This window comes from Oncorhynchus clarkii, chromosome 2 (genome assembly GCF_045791955.1).
Source record: "Oncorhynchus clarkii lewisi isolate Uvic-CL-2024 chromosome 2, UVic_Ocla_1.0, whole genome shotgun sequence".
Lineage (NCBI taxonomy): Eukaryota > Metazoa > Chordata > Actinopteri > Salmoniformes > Salmonidae > Oncorhynchus > Oncorhynchus clarkii.
The window spans coordinates 84,336,669-84,361,208 of NC_092148.1; the positions used below are offsets into that span (position 1 = coordinate 84,336,669).

Genomic DNA, 24,540 nt, shown 5'->3' on the forward strand with positions numbered 1-24,540 from the left:
ATGTAATATGTGATAATTCCTCCTGTGATCTAGTTACATTTACGTGTATGTGATTCTGTCTAATGAAACTGGACTAATGCCCTAGCCTAAATGCAATGTGCCCTGATCCCATCCCTGATTTAGTAAGCTTTACTACTACTGCCCAGTAAGCTTGCATTTTATAATGGCAGTTGGTAATGGGATAAGGTGCTAACCCCATGCTGTGTATCCAGGTTGAGGGAGGTGTCTGACGTGGCTAAGATGCAGGTGTCCACCCTGGAGGCCAGACAGCAGTCCAGAGAGAAGGAGGTTGAAGTTCTAAGGAGGCAGGTCCTCGACTATCAGGTAACGCAACACAACACGGACGCTATTCAACCCTATTTAACCTTATTCATATAACTGATCCTCATTCTACTCAAGTAACTCAACCACGAGAGATGAGAAATCTTCTTATTGTCAATAGTTGATAAAGTTTAACAATGATACCATTGCAAGAATGACTGGCTATTCATTGTGCATACCGGTAGTTAGAATAGCTAACTACCATGTTGCTCAAATTGATCTCACTACTAGCATTGTTGCTAATGCTAAATTTTCCCTCCTGTCCTGCTCTGCCTTGTTTGCCCACCCAGTCCCAGTCAGACGAGAGAGCCCTGATCGCCAAGCTCCACCAGCACATTGTAGCGCTGCAGCTCAGCGAATCAGCCGCCGTGGGGAAGCTAGAGGCCACCGCCACCCGGATCCAGCAGCTTGAGGCCTACGTGCTCCGTGCCGAGCAGAAACTGGACGCCAGCGAGAAATCCCTGTACCACGCTCGCCAGGAGAGCCGGAACCGAGCCAGGCACCTCCAACAGTCCATCCAGTCTCTCCGCAGGCAGTTTGCCGGGGCTCTGCCCTTAGCCCAGCAGGAGAAGTTCTCTCAGACCATGATGCGCCTGCAGGAGGATAGAGGAACTGCGCAGGAGGAGAAGAGGAGAGCGGAGGAGGAGAGGAGGAGGATGGAGGGGAAGGCCCAGGAGCTGGAGCTGAGGCTGAAAGGGTTAGAGGAGCTCATAGCTACGCTGAAGGATGTGAAAGGAGCTCAGAAGGTGGGTGGGCAAGGACCAATGATGTATATAAACCCTGGATTGCTGATGCTATGTAATGGCCAGTGAAAGGCTTTGAAGCCACCAGCCATATTGGTACTCCACAGAAGGAGTTAATGGAATTCTATAGTATTTCAATCAAATGTTTAACGGACTAAATTACATTTATGTAAGTATTTATTTGTTGTAGTGGGGACAGTAATATTAGTAGTCTCTAAATAAAAAAAAAAGGAATATGTTTTTATATAATAAAAAATATATATATGTTCAGTTCACATAATATAATTTAAAAGTAAGCATTAAGGCATATGTAACAGAATATATTTGTAAAAAAATTATCTAGACATTAATAAATGCATTTCTATAACTAAAATATTTTTTTACAGTGGAGGACGAGTACCTAAAGGGGTCCTAAAATTCCAAATAAAATAGCTAAATAACCATGGCAACCCACCCAGACCTCTTCATAGCCCTTCACTCCAGAGCTCGTCATTTGTGTTGAATTGTAATCGCTTTATTGTTATTGTTCAGGTTTATACACTATATGACCAAAAGTATGTGGACACCTGCTCATCGAATATCTCATTTCAAAATCAAGGGCATTATTATGGAGTTGGTCCCCCCCTTTGCTGCTATAACATCCTCCATTCTTCTGGGATGGCTTTCCACCAGAACAGGGGTACTCAACTCTTACCCTACGAGGTCTGGAACCTGCTGGTTTTCTGTTCTACCTGATTATTAATTGCACACACCTGGTGTCCCAGGTCTAAATCCCTAATTAGAGGGGAACAATGAAAAAATGCAGTGGAACTGGCTTTGAGGTCCAGAGTTGTTCCAACACTAGATGTTGGAACATTGCTGTGGGGACTTGCTTTCATTTAGCCACGAGCATTAGTGAGGTCAGGCACTGATGTTGGGCGATTAAGGCCTGGCTCTCAGTCGGCGTTCCAGTTTGGTTTGGGGTCAGGGCTTTGTGCAGGCCAGCCAAGTTCTTCCACAACGATCTCTACAAACCATTTTTGTATGGACCTCGCTTTGTGCACGGGTGCATTGTCATGCTGAAACAAGAAAGGGACTTCCCCAAACCGCTGCCCCAAATTGAAAGCACAGAATCGTCTAGAACATGGGTGTCAAACTCTGGCCCGTGGGCCAAATTTGGCCCGCGGGGTAATTATATTTGGCCCGCGAGACAATACCAAATTACTACTAGAGCTGGCCCGCCGGTATTATACAGCGCATTCACCACTAATACTACGAATCCCATAATGCTCTGCTGTTTTCGCGCGCCAATCAGGACAGGACCCAGAAACGCTCTCTCCTCTGTGACAGTAGTCATAGCAACATAGACGCTACAACTGTCAGCGAGCTAACCCTTCCCAAAAATGGCGAAAAGAAAGGCAGAAAACAGGAGCTTTCTGGACAAGTGGGAGGCAGAATATCTGTTTACATATGTAAAAGACAAACCTGTTTGTCTTGTTTGTGGAGTCAACGTGGCTGTAAGTAAGGAGTACAACATTAGACGACACTATGAAACGAAACACCATGACAAATACAAGGACCTGGACATGACTCAAAGGAGCCAGAAAGTAGAGGAGATGAAAAGAAGTTTGGTTTCACAACAGAATATGTTGAAAAAAGCCACATCACAAAGCGAGGCTGCTGTAAAGGCTAGTTATATAGTGGCAGCAGAGATCGCAAAATCAGCCCGGCCCTTTAATGAGGGAGAGTTCATGAAAAAGTGCATGATGAAGGTTTGTGACCTCGTATGCCCAGAGAAAAAACAAGCATTTTCAAAAGTGAGCCTGAGCAGGAACACAGTAGCTGATCGCACATGTGATCTTGCCACCAATCTGTATGACCAGCTGATGGAAAAGGGAAAAGATTTTGTTGCGTTCTCCCTCGCTGTGGATGAGAGCTGCGACGCATCTGATACTGCTCAGCTGTCAGTCTTCATCCGTGGAGTGGACTCAAATCTGTGTGTTACGGAGGAGCTATTAGGATTCAAATCAATGCATGGCACAACCACAGGAAAGGAAATCTTTGAGGAGGTTTCCAAATGTGTAACTGAAATAAAGCTGCCGTGGGATAAACTCGTTGGATTAACGACAGATGGTGCGCCAGCGATGTGCGGTAAAAAGAGTGGACTGGTGGGCATGGTTCGGGAGAAGATGCGGGAAGAGAACTGTGCAGGTGAGCTAACTGTTTACCACTGCATCATACATCAGGAAGCACTGTGTGCCAAAGCCCTAAAGATGGAACATGTTATGACCACAGTAACACAGGTAGTTAACTTTATAAGAGCCAAAGGTCTAAATCACCGCCAGTTTAAATCTTTTCTGGAGGAGTGTGGTTCGGAATACGCAGACGTGCCGTATCACACAGAGGTGAGATGGCTAAGCAGAGGAAAAGTACTGAACAGATGTTTCGAGCTGCGTGAGGAAATATGTCAATTCCTGGAAACCAAAGGGAAGGATACAGCAGAGCTCCGGGAGCAAAAGTTCCTGTGTGAGCTGGCCTTTCTCTGTGACATCTCGAGCCATCTCGATGCGCTGAACCTGCAGCTTCAGGGGCGGGGGCGCATCATTACAGACATGTACGCTGCAGTGAGGGCCTTCAAAACTAAACTGTGCCTGTGGGAGAATCAGATGCTGCAAGGAAACCCTTGCCATTTTCCCTGCTGCCAATCCATAAAAGCGCAGATCTCTACCGCCGTGTTCCCATGCGCACAGTTTGCTGAAAAACTCAGTGTTCTCGCCGCTGAGTTTAGCCGGCGATTTGCCGACTTCGATGCCCAGAAATGCAAGTTTGAACTGCTTAGTAATCCCTTCGCAGTTGATGTGGAAAATGCACCAACCAACATCCAAATGGAGCTGATTGAACTCCAGTGCAACGACACGCTGAAGTCAAAGTATGATGCTGTGGGCGCCGCACAGTTTCCACGGTTCATCCCTGACACAATGCCTCAGCTCCGCACCCAAGCTGCTCAGATGCTCTCCATGTTCGGCAGCACTTATCTATGCGAGCAACTTTTCTCCTCGATGAAGATGACCAAAACAACTCACAGGAGACGTCTGACTGATGAACATCTTCGCTCGATACTGAGGATTTCTTCAGCTCAGAGCTTGAGCCCAGACATTGATGAACTAGCATCCAAGAAGAGATGCCAGGTATCTGGCTTGGGCACATCAGATTAGACCAGTGTGCAATAATTAACGTTTTCTTTATGCACTTTTTCTTGCTACAAGGCATGGGCTTGAATGGTTGATTGATTTATTATCATTTTATTTGTAAAATTATTAGCCAGTGGAAAAAGTTTATTTTGGTATTTAAATCAGAAGGCTGCAAATAGAAAAGAGGCATACAATTTTTATTTAAATTTTATTTATTTAATAAATGAATGCCATTGATGTGTTTTTTCATTTGAAATTCGATTTTGCATGTCTCCACTATTAAATTATATATTGTATGGTAATAAGCGATGCTTGTTCCATATTCAATGTTAAAGCAAAACTTGTTTGGGTCCATATTAAAAGGTTAATTTGTTCAATGTTGGCCCGTGACTTTGTTCAGGTTTTACATTTTGGCCCACTGGGTATTTGAGTTTGACACCCCTGGTCTAGAATGTCATTGTACTCTGTAGCTTTAAGATTTCCCTTTACTGGAACTAAGAGGCCTAGCCCGAACAATGAACAACAGCCCCAGACCTTTATTTCTCCTTCACCTAACTTTACAGTTGGTACTATGCATTGGCGCAGATAGCATTCTCCTGGCATCTGCCAAACCCAGATTCGTCTGTCAGACTGCCAGATGGTGAAGCGTTTCTACTGCTCCAGAGCCCAATGGCGGCGAGGTTTACACCACTCCAGCGGACGCTTGGCATTGAGTATGTTGATCTTAGGCTTGTGTGAGGCTGCTTGGCCATGAAAACCCATTTCATGAAGCTCCCGACGAACAGTTCTTGTGCTGACATTACTTCCAAAGGCAGTTTGGAACTCAGTAGTGAGTGTTGCAACTGAGGACAGACAATTTTTACGCTCTACGGTCTTCAGCACTTGGCTGTCCCGTACTGTAAGCTTGTGTGGCCTACTAAATTCGCGACTGATCCGTTGTTGCTCCTAGTCGTTTCCACTTCACAATAACAGCACTTATAGTTGACTGGGGCAGCTCTAGCAATAATAAATATATATATAGTGTAAATGATCCTTGGTATGACCATCTATTGCTATCCTTCTGTCATTGTATAGCTTTTCTTCCCCTCCTCACCAAACTCCAGTAGTGGAACTTTCCCTCCTCACCAAACTCCAGTAGTGGAACTTTCCCTCCTCACCAAACTCCAGTAATGAAACTTTCCCTCCTCACCAAACTCCAGTCTATTGTCTTCCATGGGAAAATGTGTTTTTCCTCATGTTGTCTACTCTATATGAATGTTCTCAGGTGAACGAGTGGCACAAGAAAATAGAGGAGGTCAGACTGCAGGAGCTGAGACGGGGCCGGGAGCTGGGGGTCCAGAGAGAGGAGATCAGTTACCTGAGGAGCCTGGTGGCCGAGCAGGAGAGAACCATCCGTACCCTGGAGGAAGACAGCGTACAGCAGCACACTGTGAGAAGAGAAAATACACACTTCAGACAGACACAACATCTAGTGAAATTGTATTTGTCACGTGCGCTGAATACAATGGGTGTAGACTTGCTTTCTCATGAGCCCTTCCCAACGATGCAGAGTTAAAAAATAATAATAAGAATAAAAATAGTAACACAAGGAATATAATAGACAAGAATGGAGCTATATACAGGGAGTACCAGTACCAGATCAATGTGGAGCTATATACAGGGAGTACCAGTACAATGTGGAGCTACAGTGGGGAGAACAAGTATTTCATCCACTGCCGATTTAGCAGGTTTTCCTACTTACAAAGCATGTAGAGGTCTGTAATTTTTATCCAGATAATCACATTGTATGATTTTAACTTCTTGAGTGTAGGGGGAAGGATTTTCGTTTTTGGCACCAAAAAAACGTACCCATTTGAAACTGCCTATTTCTCGGGCTCAGAAACTTGAATATGCATATAATTGTCAGATTATGATAGAAAACACTCTAAACTTTCCAAAACTGTCAAAATACTGTCTGTGAGTATAACATAACTGATATTGCAGGCGAAAACCTGAGGAAAATCCAACCTGGAAGTGCTGTTTTTCCTGAAATCTCTCTGTTCCATTGGATGCCTTTTCTCCATTTAAAGGGATATCAACGAGATTCATTTTCCTATGGCTTCCTCAAGGTGTCAGCAGTCTTTAGACATAGTTTCAGGCTTTTATTTTGAAAAAATTATCGAGAAAGATCACATCGCGTCAGTGGATAGCTGGGTGTTCAGAGTTTTGCTTGCGCAACAGAGTGGGGCAACCATTGTCTCTTCCTCTCCTACTGAAAAAGCTACAGTCCTGGTTGATATATTATCGATTATATATTTTAAAAACAACCTGAGGATTAATTATTTTTTTTAAAAGTATGACACGTTTCTGTGGACATTACGGATACTATTTGGAATTTTCGTCTGCGATGTCGTGACTGCTCGAGCCTGTGGATTTCTGAACATAATGCGGCAAACAAATGGAGGTATATTGGATATAAAAAATAATCTTTATGGAACAAAAGGAACATTTATTGTGTAACTGGGAGTCTAGTGAGTGCAAACATCCGAAGATCATCAAAGGTTAGCGATTTCATTTATTGCTTTTCTGATTTTTGTGACCAATCTACTTGGCTGCTAGTGTTTGTAATATTCTGTCTACTGAGAGAGATGTTCTTACATAAACGCTTGTTGTGCTTTCGCCGAAAAGCTGTATTTAAATCTGACACGCCTGGTGGATTAACAACAAACTAAGCTGTGTTTTGCTATATTGCACTTTTGATTTCATGAAAATTAAATATTTTTAGTCATTTAATTTGAATTTGGCGCGCTGCAATTCAGCGGGTGTTGATGAAAATGATCCCGCTAACGGGAAAGGGTGCGTCAAGAAGTTAAGTAATTAATTTGCATTTTATTGCATGACATAAGTATTTGATCACCTACCAACCAGTAAGAATTCCGGCTCTCACAGACCTGTTAGTTTTTTTTAAGAAGCCCTCCTGTTCTCCACTCATTACCTGTATTAACTGCACCTGTTTGAACTCGTTACCTGTATAAAAGACACCTGTCCACACACTCAATCAAACAGACTCCAACCTCTCCACAATGGCCAAGACCAGAGAGCTGTGTAAGGACATCAGGGCTAAAATTGTAGACCTGCACAAGGCTGGGATGGGCTACAGGACAATAGGCAAGCAGCTTGGTGAGAAGGCAACAGCTGTTGGCGCAATTATTAGAAAATGGAAGAAGTTCAAGATGACGGTCAATTACCCTCTGTCTGGGGCTCCATGCAAGATCTCACCTTGTGGGGCATCAATGATCATGAGGAACGTGAGGGATCAGCCCAGAACTACATGGCAGGACCTGGTCAATGACCTGAAGAGAGCTGAGACCTCAGTCTCAAAGAAAACCATTAGTAACACACTACGCCGTCATGGATTAAAATCCTGCAGCGCACGCAAGGTCCCCCTGCTCAAGCCAGCGCATGTCCAGGCCCATCTGAAGTTTGCCAATGACCATCTGGATGATCCAGAGGAGGAATGGGAGAAGGTCATGTGGTCTGATGAGACAAAAATAGAGCTTTTTGGTCTAAACTCCACTCGCCGTGTTTGGAGGAAGAAGAAGAGAAGAGATGAGTACAACCCCAAGAACAACATCCCAACCATGAAGCATGGAGGTGGAAACATCATTCTTTGGGGATGCTTTTCTGCAAAGGGGACAGGACGACTGCACCGTATTAAGGGGAGGATGGATGGGGCCATGTATCGCGAGATCTTGACCAGCAACCTCCTTCCCTCAGTAAGAGCATTGAAGATGGGTCGTGGCTGGGTCTTCCAGCATGACAATAACCCGAGACACACAGCCAGGGCAACTAAGGAGTGGCTCCGTAAGAAGCATCTCAAGGTCCTGGAGTGGCCTAGCCAGTCTCCAGACCTGAACCCAATAGAAAATCTTTGGAGGGAGCTGAAAGTCCGTATTGCCCAGCGACAGCCCCGAAACCTGAAGGATCTGGAGAAGGTCTGTAAGGAGGAGTGGGCCAAAATCCCTGCTGCAGTGTGTGCAACCCTGGTCAAGAACTACAGGAAACGTATGATCTCTGTAATTGCAAACAAAGGTTTCTGTACCAAATATTACGTTCTACTTTTCTGATGTATCAAATACTTATGTCATGCAATAAAATGCAAATTAATTACTTAAAAATCATACAATGTGATTTTCTGGATTTTTGTTTTAGATTCCGTCTCTCACAGTTGAAGTGTGATAAAAATGATAAAAATTACAGACCTCTGCATGCTTTGTAAGTAGGAAAACCTGCAAAATCGGCAGTGTATCAAATACTTGTTCTCCCCACTGTAGCTCCACATTGTACTGGTACTCCCTGTATATAGCTCCACATTGATCTTGTACTGGTACTGCAGAGGTATTTGAGGTAGATATGTACGTGAAGGCAGGGTAAAGTGACTAGGTATCAGCATAGATGATAAGGTATTTGAGGTAGATAGATATGTACGTGAAGGCAGGGTAAAGTGATTAGGCATCAGCATAGATAATAAGGTTTTTGAGGTAGATATGTACGTGAAGGCAGGGTAAAGTGACTAGGCAGTAACATAGATGATAAGGTATTTGAGGTAGATAGATATGTATGTGAAGGCTGGGTAAAGTGACTAGGCATCAGGATAGATAATAATAATGTATTTGAGGTAGATATGTACATGAAGGCTGGGTAAAGTGTCTTGGCATCAGGATAGATAATAATCATGTATTTGAGGTAGATATGTAAATGAAGGCAGGGTAAAGTGACTAGGCATCAAGATATGATAAAGTAAAATAAAGAACCGAATAGCAGCAGCATACAGACACTTTCTACAGACAGAGAGAGAGACATAAATTGAACATTCACATATTCACAAATTTTGGTAATTATAAATGTGAGTGGAGTAATTTCATGTGTTTCAAATTTTAATTTGTCTTCAGTAAATTGATGAATCTGTTTATATTTGTCTTCAGTGAATTTATGAATCTGTTTACAATTTGTCATCAGTGAATTTATGAATCTGTAACGTCATCGCCCCATGACATTGGACTTTATAGTGTAACGTCATCGCCCCCATGGCATTGGGCTTTATAGAGTAACGTCATCGCCCCCATGGCATTGGGCTTTATAGTGTAACGTCATCACCCCCATGACATTGGGCTTTATAGTGTAACGTCATCGCCCCCATGGCATTGGGCTTTATAGTGTAACGTCATCGCCCCCATGGCATTGGGCTTTATAGTGTAATGTCATCACCCCCATGACATTGGGCTTTATAGTGTAATGTCATCACCCCCATGGCATTGGGCTTTATAGAGTAACGTCATCCCCCCCATGGCATTGGGCTTTATAGAGTAACGTCATCACCCCCATGGCATTGGGCTTTATAGTGTAATGTCATCCCCCCATGGCATTGGGCTTTATAGTGTAACGTCATCACCCCCATGGCATTGGGCTTTATAGTGTAATGTCATCACCCCCATGACATTGGGCTTTATAGTGTAACGTCATCACCCCCATGGCATTGGGCTTTATAGTGTAATGTCATCACCCCCATGACATTGGGCTTTATAGAGTAACGTCATCGCCCCCATGGCATTGGGCTTTATAGTGTAACGTCATCACCCCCATGGCATTGGGCTTTATAGTGTAATGTATCTCCCCATGAGAGTCAGTCATAATCAGAACAAGAGGAGAACATAGAGGACTTGTTGTCTCTATTTATGTGTTTGATGCTCAGATGGTTTAGTTTTATGCCCCTAAAAATACAGTGCTCCAGATGGACTCCCTAAATACTAGTACTGGTGGCTTCAGACCATGCATGTTCTCCAGATCTTGCTATGCTAGGACAATGGTTGTGTCCAAAAGGGCACCCTATTCTCTATAAAGTGCACTGCTTTTTACCAGAGCCCTACATGGGCCCTAGTCAAAGTAGTGTATATAGGAAATAGGATGCCATTTGGGACACAGACAAAGTCACAATGGCATGATGACAGAGCTCTGTTTAACAGACACTCACAAAGACAGACATTCACACAGTCTGTGTGTGTGTGTGTGTGTGTGTGTGTGTGTGTGTGTGTGTGTGTGTGTGTGTGTGTGTGTGTGTCCCCAGGTTCAGGAGGAACGTCAGATGTTGTGGGATCAGAGAGAGGTGGAGTTGGAGCGCCAGCTGGATCTTTATGAGAAACAGCAGAACCTAATCATAGGCTCTGCCCAGAAGGTCCTGTCTAACACCAAACAGACACACACTGGTTGTGCCCCAAATGGTATTCTATATACTGTAGGGTATAGGGTGCCATTTGGGACAACAGACACACTGACATTCATTTACTGTACACTAGCCTCCCCACTGTCTGCCAATCGGAATGAATTTAACGTTTTGTTTCTGGTTGTTTTATTTATATTTTTTATTTTAACTTTATTTAAGAATGGCAAGTCGGTTAATAACAAATTCTTATTTACAATGACGGCCTACCCCAGCCAAACCCTAGCCCAGATGACGCTGGGCCAATTGTGCGCCGCCCTATGTATTTCCCAATCACGGCCGGTTGTGATACAGCCTGGAATCAACCCAGGGTCTGTAGTGATCTCTAGCACTGAGATGGAGTGTCGTAGACCGATGCGTCACTCGGGAGCCCAGGTTAAAGAAGGATATTTAAGCCTTGATACAATTGAGACATGGATTGTGTATGCGTGCCATTCAGAAGGTGAATAGTCAAGAACTGCAACGCTGCTGAGTATTTCACATTGAACAGTTTCCCATGTGTATCAAGAATGTTCCACCACCCAAAGGACATTCAGCCGACTTGACACAATTGTGGGAAGCATTGGAGTCAACATGGGCCAGCATCCCTGTGGAACGCTTTTGACACCTTGTAGAGTCCATGCTCCTATGAATTGAGGCTGTTCTGAGGGAGGGGGTATAACTCAATATTAGGAATGTGTTCCTAATGTTTGGTATACTCAGTGTATGTACTTGAATGCTCAATATCAACTGTATTTTCAATAAATAATCTAGTCACACATGATTAGGGTTGCAAAGCTACCAGTAATTTACCAAAGTTACTGAAATCTTCAGTAATTTTGGTAATTAACAGAAAATATATGGCCATCTATCGTAACTTTGGTAATTTATAAAAAATAAAAAAAATGATAGTATTCATTTTTTATATCTGTGTCCATGTTATCCATGCGTTTCTAGTAGATAGACCATATGGTTCAAGAGAAAATAGCCTAATTAATGAAAAAAGTATCTAGTCAACAATGGCATTATTTTCAATTAACTTTGCAACTCTTCCAACTATTGCATTTTTTGCCAAAACATTGACAGCAAATACATATTGACCGTTTTTTTTTTCTTCACTTTTATTTATTTTACTAAGTAAATACCAATTGTATTCACTAATTTGATGGTTTATATTTAGGATATGTTTAACAGATTTGTCATTTTATTTTATAAAAAAATTATAAATTATTTCATATATTTTTCATGTGATAAGGCCACACAGAGGGCCCGAGATAATTAGACACCTGTAATAACATTCTTGAAAGATACCAAGATTCTGGTAGTTTACTGATGAACTTACAAATGTTCCATCTTTGCTTTGTAACCCTAGATTTGATACTGTATATTGCTCATAACTCACACGGTCACAAACTGCTTGCTACCAAGTCAACCAAGGATTTGGACTCCTCCTCTCAGTTAATCCTAGTGTGTATTGTATGTAGTTTGAGGAGGCTACCGGAGCCTTGCCAGACGCAAGCCTTCCCCTGGCCCACCAGCTGGACTTTGCCCTGAGGAAAATCAAAGAGCATGTCCGCACCATCCTGGAGACCCAGGCCACCTGCAAAACTCTAGATGAGGTGATTATACTGTAGCATGTATTTGTTTACAATATTATTACTTACCCCACAGTTGACACACAGGAAATGCCTTAAAAGTACACACATTATGGTGGATGATCACACCACATGCCTTAGAGCACCATCCCTTGTAAAAGATTGTAAAAGGCAAGTATAAAAGTAAGTCTAAACGTGATTCATCTATGAGGCTGTCTCTCTTCTGTTCCACTCTCCCTGAGCAGAAGCTGAAGGAGAAGGAATCTGCCCTGTGGAAGGCAGAGCAGAACATCCTCTCCAGGGACCGGGTAATCAATGAGCTGCGTCTGCGGCTCCCTGCGGCTGCAGACAGGGAGAGGCTCTTGGCAGACCTGGCCAAGCACCAAGAGGACCAGAGGGAGAGCCAGCCGGCCCTGAAGGTGGCCCACCAGACCATCAACAACCTGCAGGGACGCCTGGACCAGAAGGAGGAGGTCCTTAAGAAGTACCAGAACCTACTGGCCCGGGCTAGACAGGTACAGCAGGGGGTAGAGAACTATAGGATTTCTAGGAAGCAACAAGCCTGCTAAGTGTATCTGCATTTGATGCACAATTTGTGGTTGATCTTCAGACTTAAACACCAAATGGCCATTTAGACATATTAGAAAGTGTTAGAGAAAAAGGGGGTGCGAGAAGTTGTTTTAACTGTCTCCGTGTGGACACCTGCTTGTCAAACATCTCATTCCAAAATCATGGACATTAATATGGAGTTGGCCCCCCATTGCTGACATAACAGCCTCCACTCTTTTGGGAAGGCATTCCACTAGATGTTGGAACATTGCTGCAGGGGACTTGCTTCCATCCAAGAGCATTAGTGAGGTCAGGCACTGATGTTGGGCGATTAGGCCTGGCTCGCAGTCGGCATTCCAATTCATCCCAAAGGTGTTCGATGGGGTTGAGGTCAGTGCTCTGTGCAGGCCAGTCAAAGTTCTTCCACACCGATCTGGACAAAACATTTCTGTATGGACATCGCTTTGTGCACTGGGGCATTGTCATGCTCAACAGGAAAGGGCCTTCCCCAAACTGTTGCCACAAAGTTGGAAGCACAGAACAGTCTAGATTGTCATTGTATGCTGTAGTGTTAAGATTTCCCTTCACTGGAACTAAGGGGCCTAGCCCGAACCATTATTCCTCCTCCCCAAAACATTACAGTTGACACTATGCATTGGGGCAGGTAGTGTTCTCCTGGCATCCACCAAACCTAGATTAGTCCGTCGGACTGCCAGATGGTGAAGCATGATTCATCACTACAGAGAACGCGTTTCCACTGCTCCAGAGTCCAATGGCGGCGGCTTTACAGCACTCCAACCCGACGCTTGGCATTGTGCGTGGTGATCTTAGGCTTGTGTGCGTCTGCTCGACCATGGAACCCCATTTCATGAAGCTCCCAACGAAGAGTTATTGTGCTGACGTTGCATCCAAAGGCACTTTGGAACTCAGTAGTGAATGTTGCAACCGAGGACAGAAGATTTTTACACTTCATCACTCAGTGGTCCCGTTCTGTGGGCTTGTGTGGCCTACCAACGGCTGAGCCATTGTTGCTCTTAGACATTTCCACTTCACAATAACAGCACTTACAGTTGACCGGGGCAGCTCTGATGAACTGACTTGTTGGAAAGGTAGCATCCTATGACTGTGCCACGTTGAAAGTCACTGAGCTCTTCAGTAAGGCCATTCTACTGCCAATCTTTGTCTACAGAGATGCATGCCTGTATGCTCGATTTTATACACCTTTTATACACCTGTCAGCAATGGGTGTGACTGAAATTGCTGAATCCACAAATTTGAAAGGGTGTCCACATACTTTTGTATATATAGTGTATCCTTATATGGCTGTGGTGTGTACTGTTGGTTCTATTGGTTCTGACTGCTGTGGCCTCCTGAATTAACCCCAGGAGCATGAGGATATTACCAGGAGACATGAAGAGGAGATGAGGACGCTGCACCAGAAACTGGACCTGCACACTGACACCTCCCTTGACCGCTTCAAACAGACCGCACTGGTATGTAGCCCAGCCTAGCTCTACCATGGCTCTCTCTTGGTCTGTGTTAAGGTTACAACGTTTCAGAAACTTTCTCTGGCTTTTCAGAAATTCTGGTCTTAGGATTCCTATTTGGTAGGATCATTGATGTCTACCACCAATGCAAGATTGCTATGGACTTTTATCATGTTACTCACTATTCTTTATTTGTCCCGGTAAAAAGATCATTCCAACAATTCTGTACCTTTTAAAAGTGTAACTTGGACAAAATAAACATTTGCTTTCACTTTATTTTAACACTCTGTCATAAAAAGCACATGTTCAGCTTCATAAAGAACATGTTTTCCCATCTCAAGAGGTTAAATAAAAAGACTATAGTAAGTGTTTACGAAGTGCCAAATAAAGTAACAGGATTGACCGCTCAGTTTTTCATCACAAAACACCAGAAAATGTCCAAAAAGTGTCTAACAAGCCCACCTGCTTTCACACTATTATTTGACTATTAGATGTTCAATGTTTCTTTTGAAAAAAAAACGTTTTTTTAAGGAATATTAGAACGAGAGTTTTGTTCATGTAACAGGGGTTGACCTTAAAATGAGGGATCTGGTTTCAGAGCTGGTCATGGGTGCACCTCAGCCACGCTCAAGGTTCTAAACGATATCTTAACCGCCATCGATAAGAAACAATACTGTGCAGCCGTATTCATTGACCTGGCCAAGGCTTTCGACTCTGTCAATCACCACATCCTCATCGGCAGACTCAACAGCCTTGGTTTCTCAAATGATTGCCTCGTCTGGTTCACCAACTACTTCTCTGATAGTGTTCAGTGTGTCAAATCTGAGGGCCTGTTGTCCGGGCCTCTGGCAGTCTCTATGGGGGTGCCACAGGGTTCAATTCTTGGGCCGACTCTCTTCTCTGTATATATCAATGATGTCGCTCTTGCTGCTGGTGAGTCTCTGATCCACCTCTACGACACCATTCTGTATACTTCTGGCCCTTCTTTGGACACTGTGTTAACAACCCGCCAGACGAGCTTCAATGCCATACAACACTCCTTCCGTGGCCTCCAACTGCTTAAATACAAGTACAACTAAATGCATGCTCTTCAACCGACCGCTGCCTGCACCTGCCCACCCGTCCAGCATCACTACTCTGGACGGTTCTGACTTAGAATATGTGGACAACTACAAATACCTAGGTGTCTGGTTAGACTGTAAACTCTCCTTCTAGACTCACATAAAACATCTCCAATCCAAAGTTAAATCTAGAATTGGCTTCCTATTTCGCAACAAAGCATCCTTCATTCATGCTGCCAAACATACCCTCGTAAAACTGACCATCTTACCGATCCTCGACTTTGGCGATGTCATTTACAAAATTGCCTCCAACACCCTACTCAACAAATTGGATGCAGTCTAGCACAATGCCATCCGTTTTGTCACCAAAGCCCCATATACTACCCACCACTGCGACCTGTACGCTCTCGTTGGCTGACCCTCGCTTCATACTCCTCGCCAAACCCACTGGCTCCAGGTCATCTACAAGACCCTGCTAGGTAAAGTCTTATCTCTGCTCGCTGGTCACCATAGCTGCACCCACCCGTAGCACGCGTTCCAGCAGGTATATATCACTTGTCACCCCCAAAGCCAATTCCTCCTTTGGCCACCTCTCCTTCCAGTTCTCTGCTGCTAATGACTGGAACGAACTACAAAAATCGCTGAAACTGGAAACATTTATCCCCCTCACTAGCTTTAAGCACCAGCTGTCAGAGCAGCTCACCTGTATATAGCCCATCTATAAATAGCCCAAACAACTACCTCTTCCCCTACTGTATTTATTTATTTATTTTGCTCCTTTGCACCCCAGTATTTCTACTTTGCACACTCATCTACTGTCAAATCTACCATTCCAGCTATATTGTATTTACTTTGCCACCATGGCCTATTTATTGCCTTTACCTCCCTTATCTTACCTCATTTGCTCACATTGAATATAGACTTATTTTTCTGTATTGACTGTATGTTTGTTTTACTCCATGTGTAACTCTGTGTTGTTATATGTGTCGAACTGCTTTGCTTTATCTTGGCCAGGTCGCAGTTGTGAATGAGAACTTGCCTACCTGGTGAAATTTAAAAAAAAATAATAATAATTTTCAGGAATAACTTTGTCAAAGCAACAAAAATAACTTCTAGTGCTTTATAATGATAGACATTTTAGATTAAGTGGGTTGAAATCTTCCTAGAAGTGACACAGTGTTGGATGGACAGGTCAAAATGCTGAATTTTGGCACTTTAGCAAGCCGTTATTCATATAAGAAACCGGTTGTATTGAATTTTCCATGTGTTCTATATTAAAGGACACTTCATTTAATATAACAGGCTTTTAAAATTAAATATTGGTGCACAATTTCTACTTAAATATCAAAGAGATGCAAAAGGCACTCTTTTCCTGGAACGACCCAAAAATCTCTTCTGTTAATCTCCTTGTTGTCCCCAGGAGTTAATGAAGAAGCCCACCATAACGGTGCCGACCACCAAGCACCTGGTTCGCCTAGCTGAGATGGAACAGACGGTGGTGGAACAAGACCGCTCTCTGTCCTCCATGACCGACCGGCTGAAGGGTCTCATTGCAGAGCTGGACAGGCAGAGAAACCTCACAGCCATGCAGGCCAAAGAGCACGCCTCAGAGAGGGCTAAGTAAGTCACTGGCTGGCTTAAGATGCACACCAAAGATACTCAGTGCTTAGCTACATACATTGTTTACCTGATCTGTCATGTAATTGAGAATTGAGATCTGCATTTACGTTGGCCTACTGTATGTGATCAGGAATAGTGAATTTGATGGCATCCCAGGCCTAGGAAAAGTTAGAAAGAAACAATAAATGATAAAGCTATATGTAAACTAGGATTAGGCTTGTTTAACTCACAAAATGTTGATTCTTTAGTTGTCTTTGTCAATAATTTCATCCTATCTATACAAACTGTGTTTAACCAATTTGACCTGTGCCCTGTGTTTAGCTTAACCCCACTGTGTGTGTTCCAGGCTGGAGGAGCGTCATGCAGCCCAGGCCAAAGCTATGTCAGGGGAGGCTGAGGAGCAGCGGGCTCAGCTGGGTCAGATGGAGAAGGAGCTGCACTACCTCCGCACAGAGCTGGAGGCCCAGAAACAGGCCAACGTCCGCTCGCCCAGCAACACCATGAAGAACCTGGTGGAGAGACTCAAAGCACAGCTCAACCAGAAAGAGAAACAACTGAAGGTGAAGACTAGGAAGATACAGTTGTGGCCAGATATATTGGCACCCTTGCAACTTTCTTAAATAATTCCCTATTTCTTCTCAAATAAGTTGATGGTCATGTACTCTTATAATCTCCACCCGGCACAGCCAGAAGAGGACTGACCACCCCTCAGAGCCTGGTGCCTCTCTAGGTTTCTTTCTACATTCCTGCCTTTCTATGCTGGATTTTCTATGGAGTTTTTCCTAGCCACTGTGCTTCTACATCTACATTGCTTGCTGTTTGGGGTTTTAAGCTGGTTTTCTGTATAAGCACTTTGTAACAACTGCTGATGTAAAAAGGTCTTTAAAAATAAATGTGATTGAATTTGATTGATTGAAAACTTTTGGCCACCACACTTTGTTATTGGAATTTCAACATTGCAGAACAAATGGCATGGACAAAATTATTGGCATCCCAGAGCTAGTACTTGGTTAGTACTTGTACTTAGTACTTAGTACTTGGCCAAGATAACTGCAGACAAACACAAACCATCAATGAGCTTGTCTACTGACAATGTTGCCCACTTTTCAGCAGCAAACTGCTAAAATTCTTCAATGTTTGACGGGTTCCTTCCACCAACTACTGTTTTCAGATCTCGCCATAGGTTATGGATGTGATTCAGATCTGGACTCTTCGCTAGCCACTCCAGAACAGTCCAGCATCTCTTAACCATTCCTAGGTGGTTTTTAATGTGTGTTTGGGGTCATTGTCCTGTTCTAAGACCCGAAACCTTCAATGGAGACCCGGTTTCAATGTTCAACACAGTGTCCAAAAACTGGGTCGCCTTTGAAGGTTATGGGTCTTCCAGCAGGACAACAACCCCAAGCACACATGAAAAGCACTCTGGAATGGTTCAAAAAGAAACGCTGGACTGTTCTGGAGTGGCCAGTGAAGAGTCCAGATCTGAATCACATCCATAACCTATGGCGAGAGCTGGAAACAGTAGTTGGTGCAGTGCACCCTTCAAACATTAAAGAATTAGAGCAGTTTGCTGCTTTAGAGTGGGCCAAATTGCCTGTAGAATGGTGCAGCAAGCTCATTGATGACTACAAGAAGCATTTGTTGGAAGTTATCTTGGCCAAAGGCTGTGCAACCAAGTAAAGGCTCCGGGGTGCCAATAATTTTGTCCATGCCATTTGTGAAATTAAAATTGTCAACGTAAGTTTACAAAAATAAAATTGGTTCTGAAATGTTGAAATTCCAATAACAAGAAATAGGGAATTATTTGAGAAAAGTGCAAGGGTGCCAATATATTTGGCCACTACTGTGTTTGTTGGTCTTATGGTCTGCTCTCTATAGAACTGTGTCAGTCTAATTATAGCATCTTGGGAGCATGAACATGACTGCCAAACGTCACAATAGACTGACTAAACAGACCGGAACTATATTATGCCTCTCCACTTCATCCTCTCCATTTCCCTTTCCCTTTTTCCCCCTTTCTCTCTCTTTCTCTCAGGCTCTGAGTAAGGCCCTGTTGGCGCTGAGGGCAGAGATGACGTCCCATGCGGAGCAGCAGATTATAGCCAATGCATCTCACAGAGAGGATAGCCTCAATGTCCAGCTGCTGGTAGACAAGCATACCAAGGACCTCAAGGTTGGTCCCCATCATTCTCTCAGTCTCATAGCATATTAGGTACCGTGCTATTAATGAACTAGTGCTTACATCATTTCAAACCCTTAAAACACAATCTGCTAACACTCGTAAGTGATAGAGGGTTTATCTTTCCTGATAAGTGTTAAGATTCCCAGTCATGACACATAATCAGCATGTTATGCTGCACATGTTTTTATATCCCAATTATCAATACAGAATAACTTTTGTCAAGTCGCACAGTATCCCTTGAATGCATACCAATCTGGTTATTTCCATCAGGCTCGTGTGCAGGAGCTAAACGAAGAGCTCCAGGGGGCGAAGGAGGCTGTGAAGGCAGGGAGGGGGAGGGAGAATACCCTGAAGGAGGAGGTAGAGGGCCTGAACAAGGACCTCCAGAAGAGCCTGAAGACCCAGAGCAAGCTGCAGGGGGAGAAGGAAGAGAGAGACGAGGAGATCCAGGAACTCAAACAGCGAATCAAGAGGCTCAACAGCGGACTGCAGGTCAGTGACACAGTCCGACTTGTTTCTGTGTCCAATCGGCAAGCTGGGGAGTAGGAATATGCTTATTTCATTATTATTATTATTATTATTATTATGTAATCCAATTGGATGGACAATAGTTGTGTAATTTATCAATTGATTGGGGGGTGGGGGGCGACTCTGTTAGTGTGTTTGATTGATCATCTATTTGTGTTATCAATCTATGTAATTGTTTAAATTGTTTATGTGGGAGCGTGTCTGCATATATGTCTGTGTGTCAAAAAAAATGTTTTAACTGTAAATAATTATGACTGTGTGTGCAGGGTCAATCTGAGCCTGAGGGAAAGGGGCCCACAGTAGAGGCACTGCAGAAGAAGATCCGTAAGTTGGAGTCGGAGCTGGAAAGGAGAAGTGTACCAGAGTCAACACCAGAAAGGAAAGGTCTTGGCCTAAAGGATGACAAGGTGAGTACATACTGTTTTACCCACTTCAGGTACAGTTGAAGTCGGAAGTTTACATACACCTTAGCCAAATACATTTAAACTCAGTTTTTCACAATTCCTAACATTTAATCCTACTAAAAATGTCCTGTCTTAGGTCAGTTAGGATCACCACTTTATTTTAAGAATGTGTAATGTGAAATAAGAATTGAGAATTATTTATTTCAGCTTTAATTTCTTTCATCACATTCCCAGTGGGTCAGAAGTTTACGTACACTCAATCACTCAATTAGTATGTGGTAGCATAGCCTTTAAATTGTTTAACTTGGGTTAAATGTTTCGGGTAGCCTTCCGCAAGCTTCCCACAATAAATTGGATGAATTTTGGCCCATTCCTCCTGACAGAGCTGGTGTAACTGAGTCAGGTTTGTAGGCCTCCTTGCTTGCACACACTTTTTTAGTTCTGCCCACAAATGTTTTATAGGTTTGATGTCAGGGCTTTGTGATGGCCACTCCAATACATTGACTTTGTTGTTTTTAAGCCATTTTACAACATTGGAAGTATGCTTGGGGTGATTGTCCATTTGGAAGACCCATTTGCAACCAAGCTTTAACTTCCTGGCTGATGTCTTGAGATGTTGCTTCAATATATCCACGTAATTTTCAATCCTCATGATGCCATCTATTTTGTGAAGTGAACCAGTCCCTCCTGCAGCAAAGCACCCCAACAACATGATGCTGCCACCCCCGTGCTTCACGGTTGGGATGGTGTTCTTCGGCTTGCAAGCCTCCCCCTTTTTCTTCCAAACATAACAACGGTCATTATGGCCAAACAGTTCTATTTTTGTTTCATCAGACCAGAGGACATTTCTCCAAAAAGTACAATCTTTGTCCCCATGTGCAGTTGAAAACCGTAGTCTGGCTTTTTTAGGGCGGTTTTGGAGCGGCGGCCTTTCAGGATATGTCGATATAGGACTCGTTTTACTGTGGATATAGATACTTTTGTACTTGTTTCCTCCACATCTTCACAGGGTCCTTTGCTGTTGTTCTGGGATTGATTTGCACTTTTCACACCTAAGTACGTTCATCTCTAGGAGACAGAACGCGTCTCCTTCCTGAAAGGTATGACGGCTGCGTGGCCCCATGGTATTTATACTTGCGTACCATTGTTTGTACAGATGAACGTGGTACCTTCACGTGTTTGGAAATTGCTCCCAAGGATGAACCAGACTTGTGAAGTTCTACAATTTTTTTCTGAGGTTTTGGCTGATTTCTTTTGATTTCCCCATGATGTCAAGCAAAGAGGCACTGAGTTTGAAGGTAGGTCTTGAAATACATCCACAGGTACACCTCCAATAGACTCAAATGATGTCAATAAGCCTATCAGAAGCTTCTAAAGTCATGACATCATTTTCTGGAATTTTCCAAGCTGTTTAAAGGCACAGTCAACTTAGTGTATGTAAACTTCTGACCCACTGGAATTGTGATACGGTGAAATAATCTGTCTGTAAACAATTGTTGGAAAAATTACTTGTGTCATGAACAAAGTAGATGTCCTTGAGAAAACTATAGTTTGTTAACAAGAAATTTGTGGAGTGGATAAAAAACTAGTTTTAATGACTCCATTCTAAGTGTATGTAAACTTCCAACTTCAACTGTATATACTGTATTCTAGTCAAGGCTCATCCTCTATAACTACTACTGTACACAACTTTTCTATTCAAATAATGTCCATAATGTCAATACACACCTTCATATATGTACAGTATATATTTATATTCTGGACTCTGACATTGCTCATTCTAGCATTTCTATATTTCTTAATTCCTTAATTCCTTTATATAAATGTTTTGGATATTTCCGTGTATTGTTAGGTAGTACTGCACTGAAACATAAGCATTTTGCTACACCTGCAGTAACATCTGCAAAATATGTGTACACGAACAATAACATTTGATTTGATTTGATATGGCAACTGCTCAGCATATGACAGACAGTAAGGCGCTACAGAGGGTAATGCCCAGTTACATCTTTGGGGCCAAGCTTAGGACTAGAGGTCGACCGACTATGATTTCAACGCCGATACCGATTATTGGAGGACCAAAAAAGCCGATACCGATTAATCGGACGATTTTTTTATTTGTAATAATGACAATTTCAACAATACTTAATTAACACTTATTTTAACTTAATATATATATATATATATTTACCTTTATTTAACTAGGCAAGTCAGTTAAGAACAAATTCTTATTTTCAATGACGGCCTAGGAACAGTGGGTAGTGGGCAGAACGACCTTGTCAGCTCGGGGGTTTGAACTTGCAACCTTCCGGTTACTAGTCCAACACTCTAACCACTAGGCTACGCTGCCGCTCCTAATACATCAATAAAATCAGTTTAGCCTCAAGTAAATAATGAAACATGTTCAATTTGGTTTAAATAATAAGTGTTGGAGAAGAAAGAAAAAGTGCAATATGTGCTATGTAAGAAAGCTAACATTTGAGTTCCTTGCTCAGAACATGAGAACATATGAAAGCTGGTGGTTCCTTTTAACTTGAGTCTTCAATATTCCCAGGTAAGAAGATTTAGGTTGTAGTTATTATAGAAATTATAGGACTATTTCCCTCTATACCATTTGTATTTCATTAACCTTTGACTATTGGATGTTCTTATAGGCACTTTAGTATTGCCAGTGTAACAGTATAGCTTCCGTCCCTCTCCTCACTCGTCCCTGGGCTCGAACCAGCAATACAACGACAATTAGCGTGCGCTAACTAGCTGGCCATTTCACTTCGGTTACACGAGCCTCATCTCGGTAGTTGATAGATTTGAAGTCATAAAAAGCACAATGCTTGACGCACAACGAAGAGCTTCTGGCAAAATGCACGAAAGTGCTGTTTGAATGAATGTTTACGCGCCTGCTTCTGCCTACCACCGCTCAGTCAGATACTTAGATACTTGTATGCTCAGTCAGATTATATGCAACGCAGGACACTAGATAACATCTAGTAATATCATCAACCATGTGTAGTTAACTAGTGATTGTGATTGATTGTTTTTTATAAGATACGCTTAATGCTAGCTAGCAACTTACCTTGACTTACTGCATTCGTGTAACAGGCAGTCTCCTTGTGGAGTGCAACGAGAGAGAGCCAGGTCGTTATTGCGTTGGACTAGTTAACTGTAAGGTTGCAAGATTGGATCCCCCGAGCTGACAAGGTGAAAATCTGTCGTTCTGCCCCTGAACAAGGCAGTTAACCCACCGTTCCTAGGCCGTCATTAAAAATAAGAATGTGTTCTTAACTGACTTGCCTAGTTAAATAAAGGTATAAAAAAATAGATACAAAAATTTGCGCCCTAAAATACCGATTTCCGATTCCGAAATCGGCCCTAAATAATCGGCCATTCCGATTAATCAGTCGACCTCTATCCAGGACCTATATAGTAGGTGGTGTCAGAGGAAGGCCCTCTATTTCTTGAACTGCATTGTTGGTTAAGGACTTGTAAGAAAGAATTTCACAGTAAAGTTTACACCTGTATTCAGCGCATGTGTCAAATCAGATTTGATTTGATCCTTCCCTCCCTGTCCCACTGCATGTTGGCTCCATAGAGATCCTATAATTATATTCCTGTATTTCATGGACATTCACAAATACAAGGTATTTGAGGATTGAAAGGAACCTATGTGTGACATGCCTCATCATCACACTATCTACCCTGCAGACAAATAAAGAAGAAATAGTGCGGTGGGAGGAGGGCAAGAAGTGGCAGGCCAGGATGGAGAAAGTGAGGAACATTCTGAAGGAGAAGGAGAGGGAAACAGAGTCTGTCTCTAAGCAGCTGAGTACTCTCAAGGAGCTCTACGCCAGGTTAGAACCAAGACACTCATGGTGCAAGGGGTTTAGCCACACCATGCACACACCATAAGAAACATACACATCCCACACACTTCATGAAGACATACTAAGTACAGACATTTTGACTGACACACACGGACGCACATGCACACGGACAAGACCAACAAAAGGTTCACAGAATCACATGACCCTGCTTACTCATACACAATAGATATCGAACACTCACTCACTCCTTCACTCCAATACTCCTTAGCCATATGGTCTTACGTTGTGCCATGTCCCTGGTTGTCCCTCTGTGTTCAGACTGGAGCAGGAAAAGGCAGGTCTGCAGAGGAAACTGAAGGGTCGTGGTGTGACGGCAGATCAGGTGGTGGGGGTGAGGACACAGGAGTCTGAGAAAGAACTGGTTGAGCTGAAGAGGAGGAACGCTGAACTGGAGCAACAGATCCTCACCATAAAGTAGGTGTTTCAGACATTGTAAACTGTGCTGCTGTTGGTTCGTTTAATAGCAACTCTTTTTCTTTAGAAGCTCAAAATCATAGGGCTTTTTCTGGTGGACAAATAAGATGGTGGGAACACATCAACAACACTATTATGTATTGTGTTTGCAGTATAACCAGACCAACCCTTGTAGGACTAACATTTTCCTCTCTGTCCATTCCAGACAGCAGCAGGCCCTACCCAGAGATTCTGCCATGGAAGACATGAACCTGAGGAACCACTACCTGGAGGACAGGCTTCACTCCCTGGAGAGCCAGAAGTCCTCTGTAAGACTACACACTGACTGACTCAAATATGATCTGAGACTG

At 43.1% G+C, this 24,540-nt stretch overlaps 1 protein-coding gene across 7 annotated transcripts in view; it reads left to right on the forward strand.

Moving 5' to 3' along the window:
• The window catches only part of LOC139375281 (centrosomal protein 290), a 77,504-nt gene that overhangs the window by 40,798 nt on the left and 12,166 nt on the right, over positions 1 to 24,540 (forward strand). For 6 of the 7 annotated variants that reach the window (XM_071116929.1, XM_071116904.1, XM_071116946.1 and 3 more), the window contains 15 exons: positions 213 to 324; positions 612 to 1,067; positions 5,499 to 5,663; positions 10,338 to 10,445; positions 11,954 to 12,088; positions 12,310 to 12,579; positions 13,999 to 14,106; positions 16,582 to 16,781; positions 17,128 to 17,341; positions 18,817 to 18,954; positions 19,234 to 19,455; positions 19,758 to 19,898; positions 23,598 to 23,743; positions 24,035 to 24,190; positions 24,396 to 24,498. In XM_071116929.1, the coding sequence (XP_070973030.1) occupies positions 213 to 324; positions 612 to 1,067; positions 5,499 to 5,663; positions 10,338 to 10,445; positions 11,954 to 12,088; positions 12,310 to 12,579; positions 13,999 to 14,106; positions 16,582 to 16,781; positions 17,128 to 17,341; positions 18,817 to 18,954; positions 19,234 to 19,455; positions 19,758 to 19,898; positions 23,598 to 23,743; positions 24,035 to 24,190; positions 24,396 to 24,498 (2,674 nt within the window). The remainder of the gene's footprint in view (positions 1 to 212; positions 325 to 611; positions 1,068 to 5,498; positions 5,664 to 10,337; positions 10,446 to 11,953; positions 12,089 to 12,309; positions 12,580 to 13,998; positions 14,107 to 16,581; positions 16,782 to 17,127; positions 17,342 to 18,816; positions 18,955 to 19,233; positions 19,456 to 19,757; positions 19,899 to 23,597; positions 23,744 to 24,034; positions 24,191 to 24,395; positions 24,499 to 24,540) is intronic. The other variant, XM_071116939.1, reaches the window with a different exon arrangement.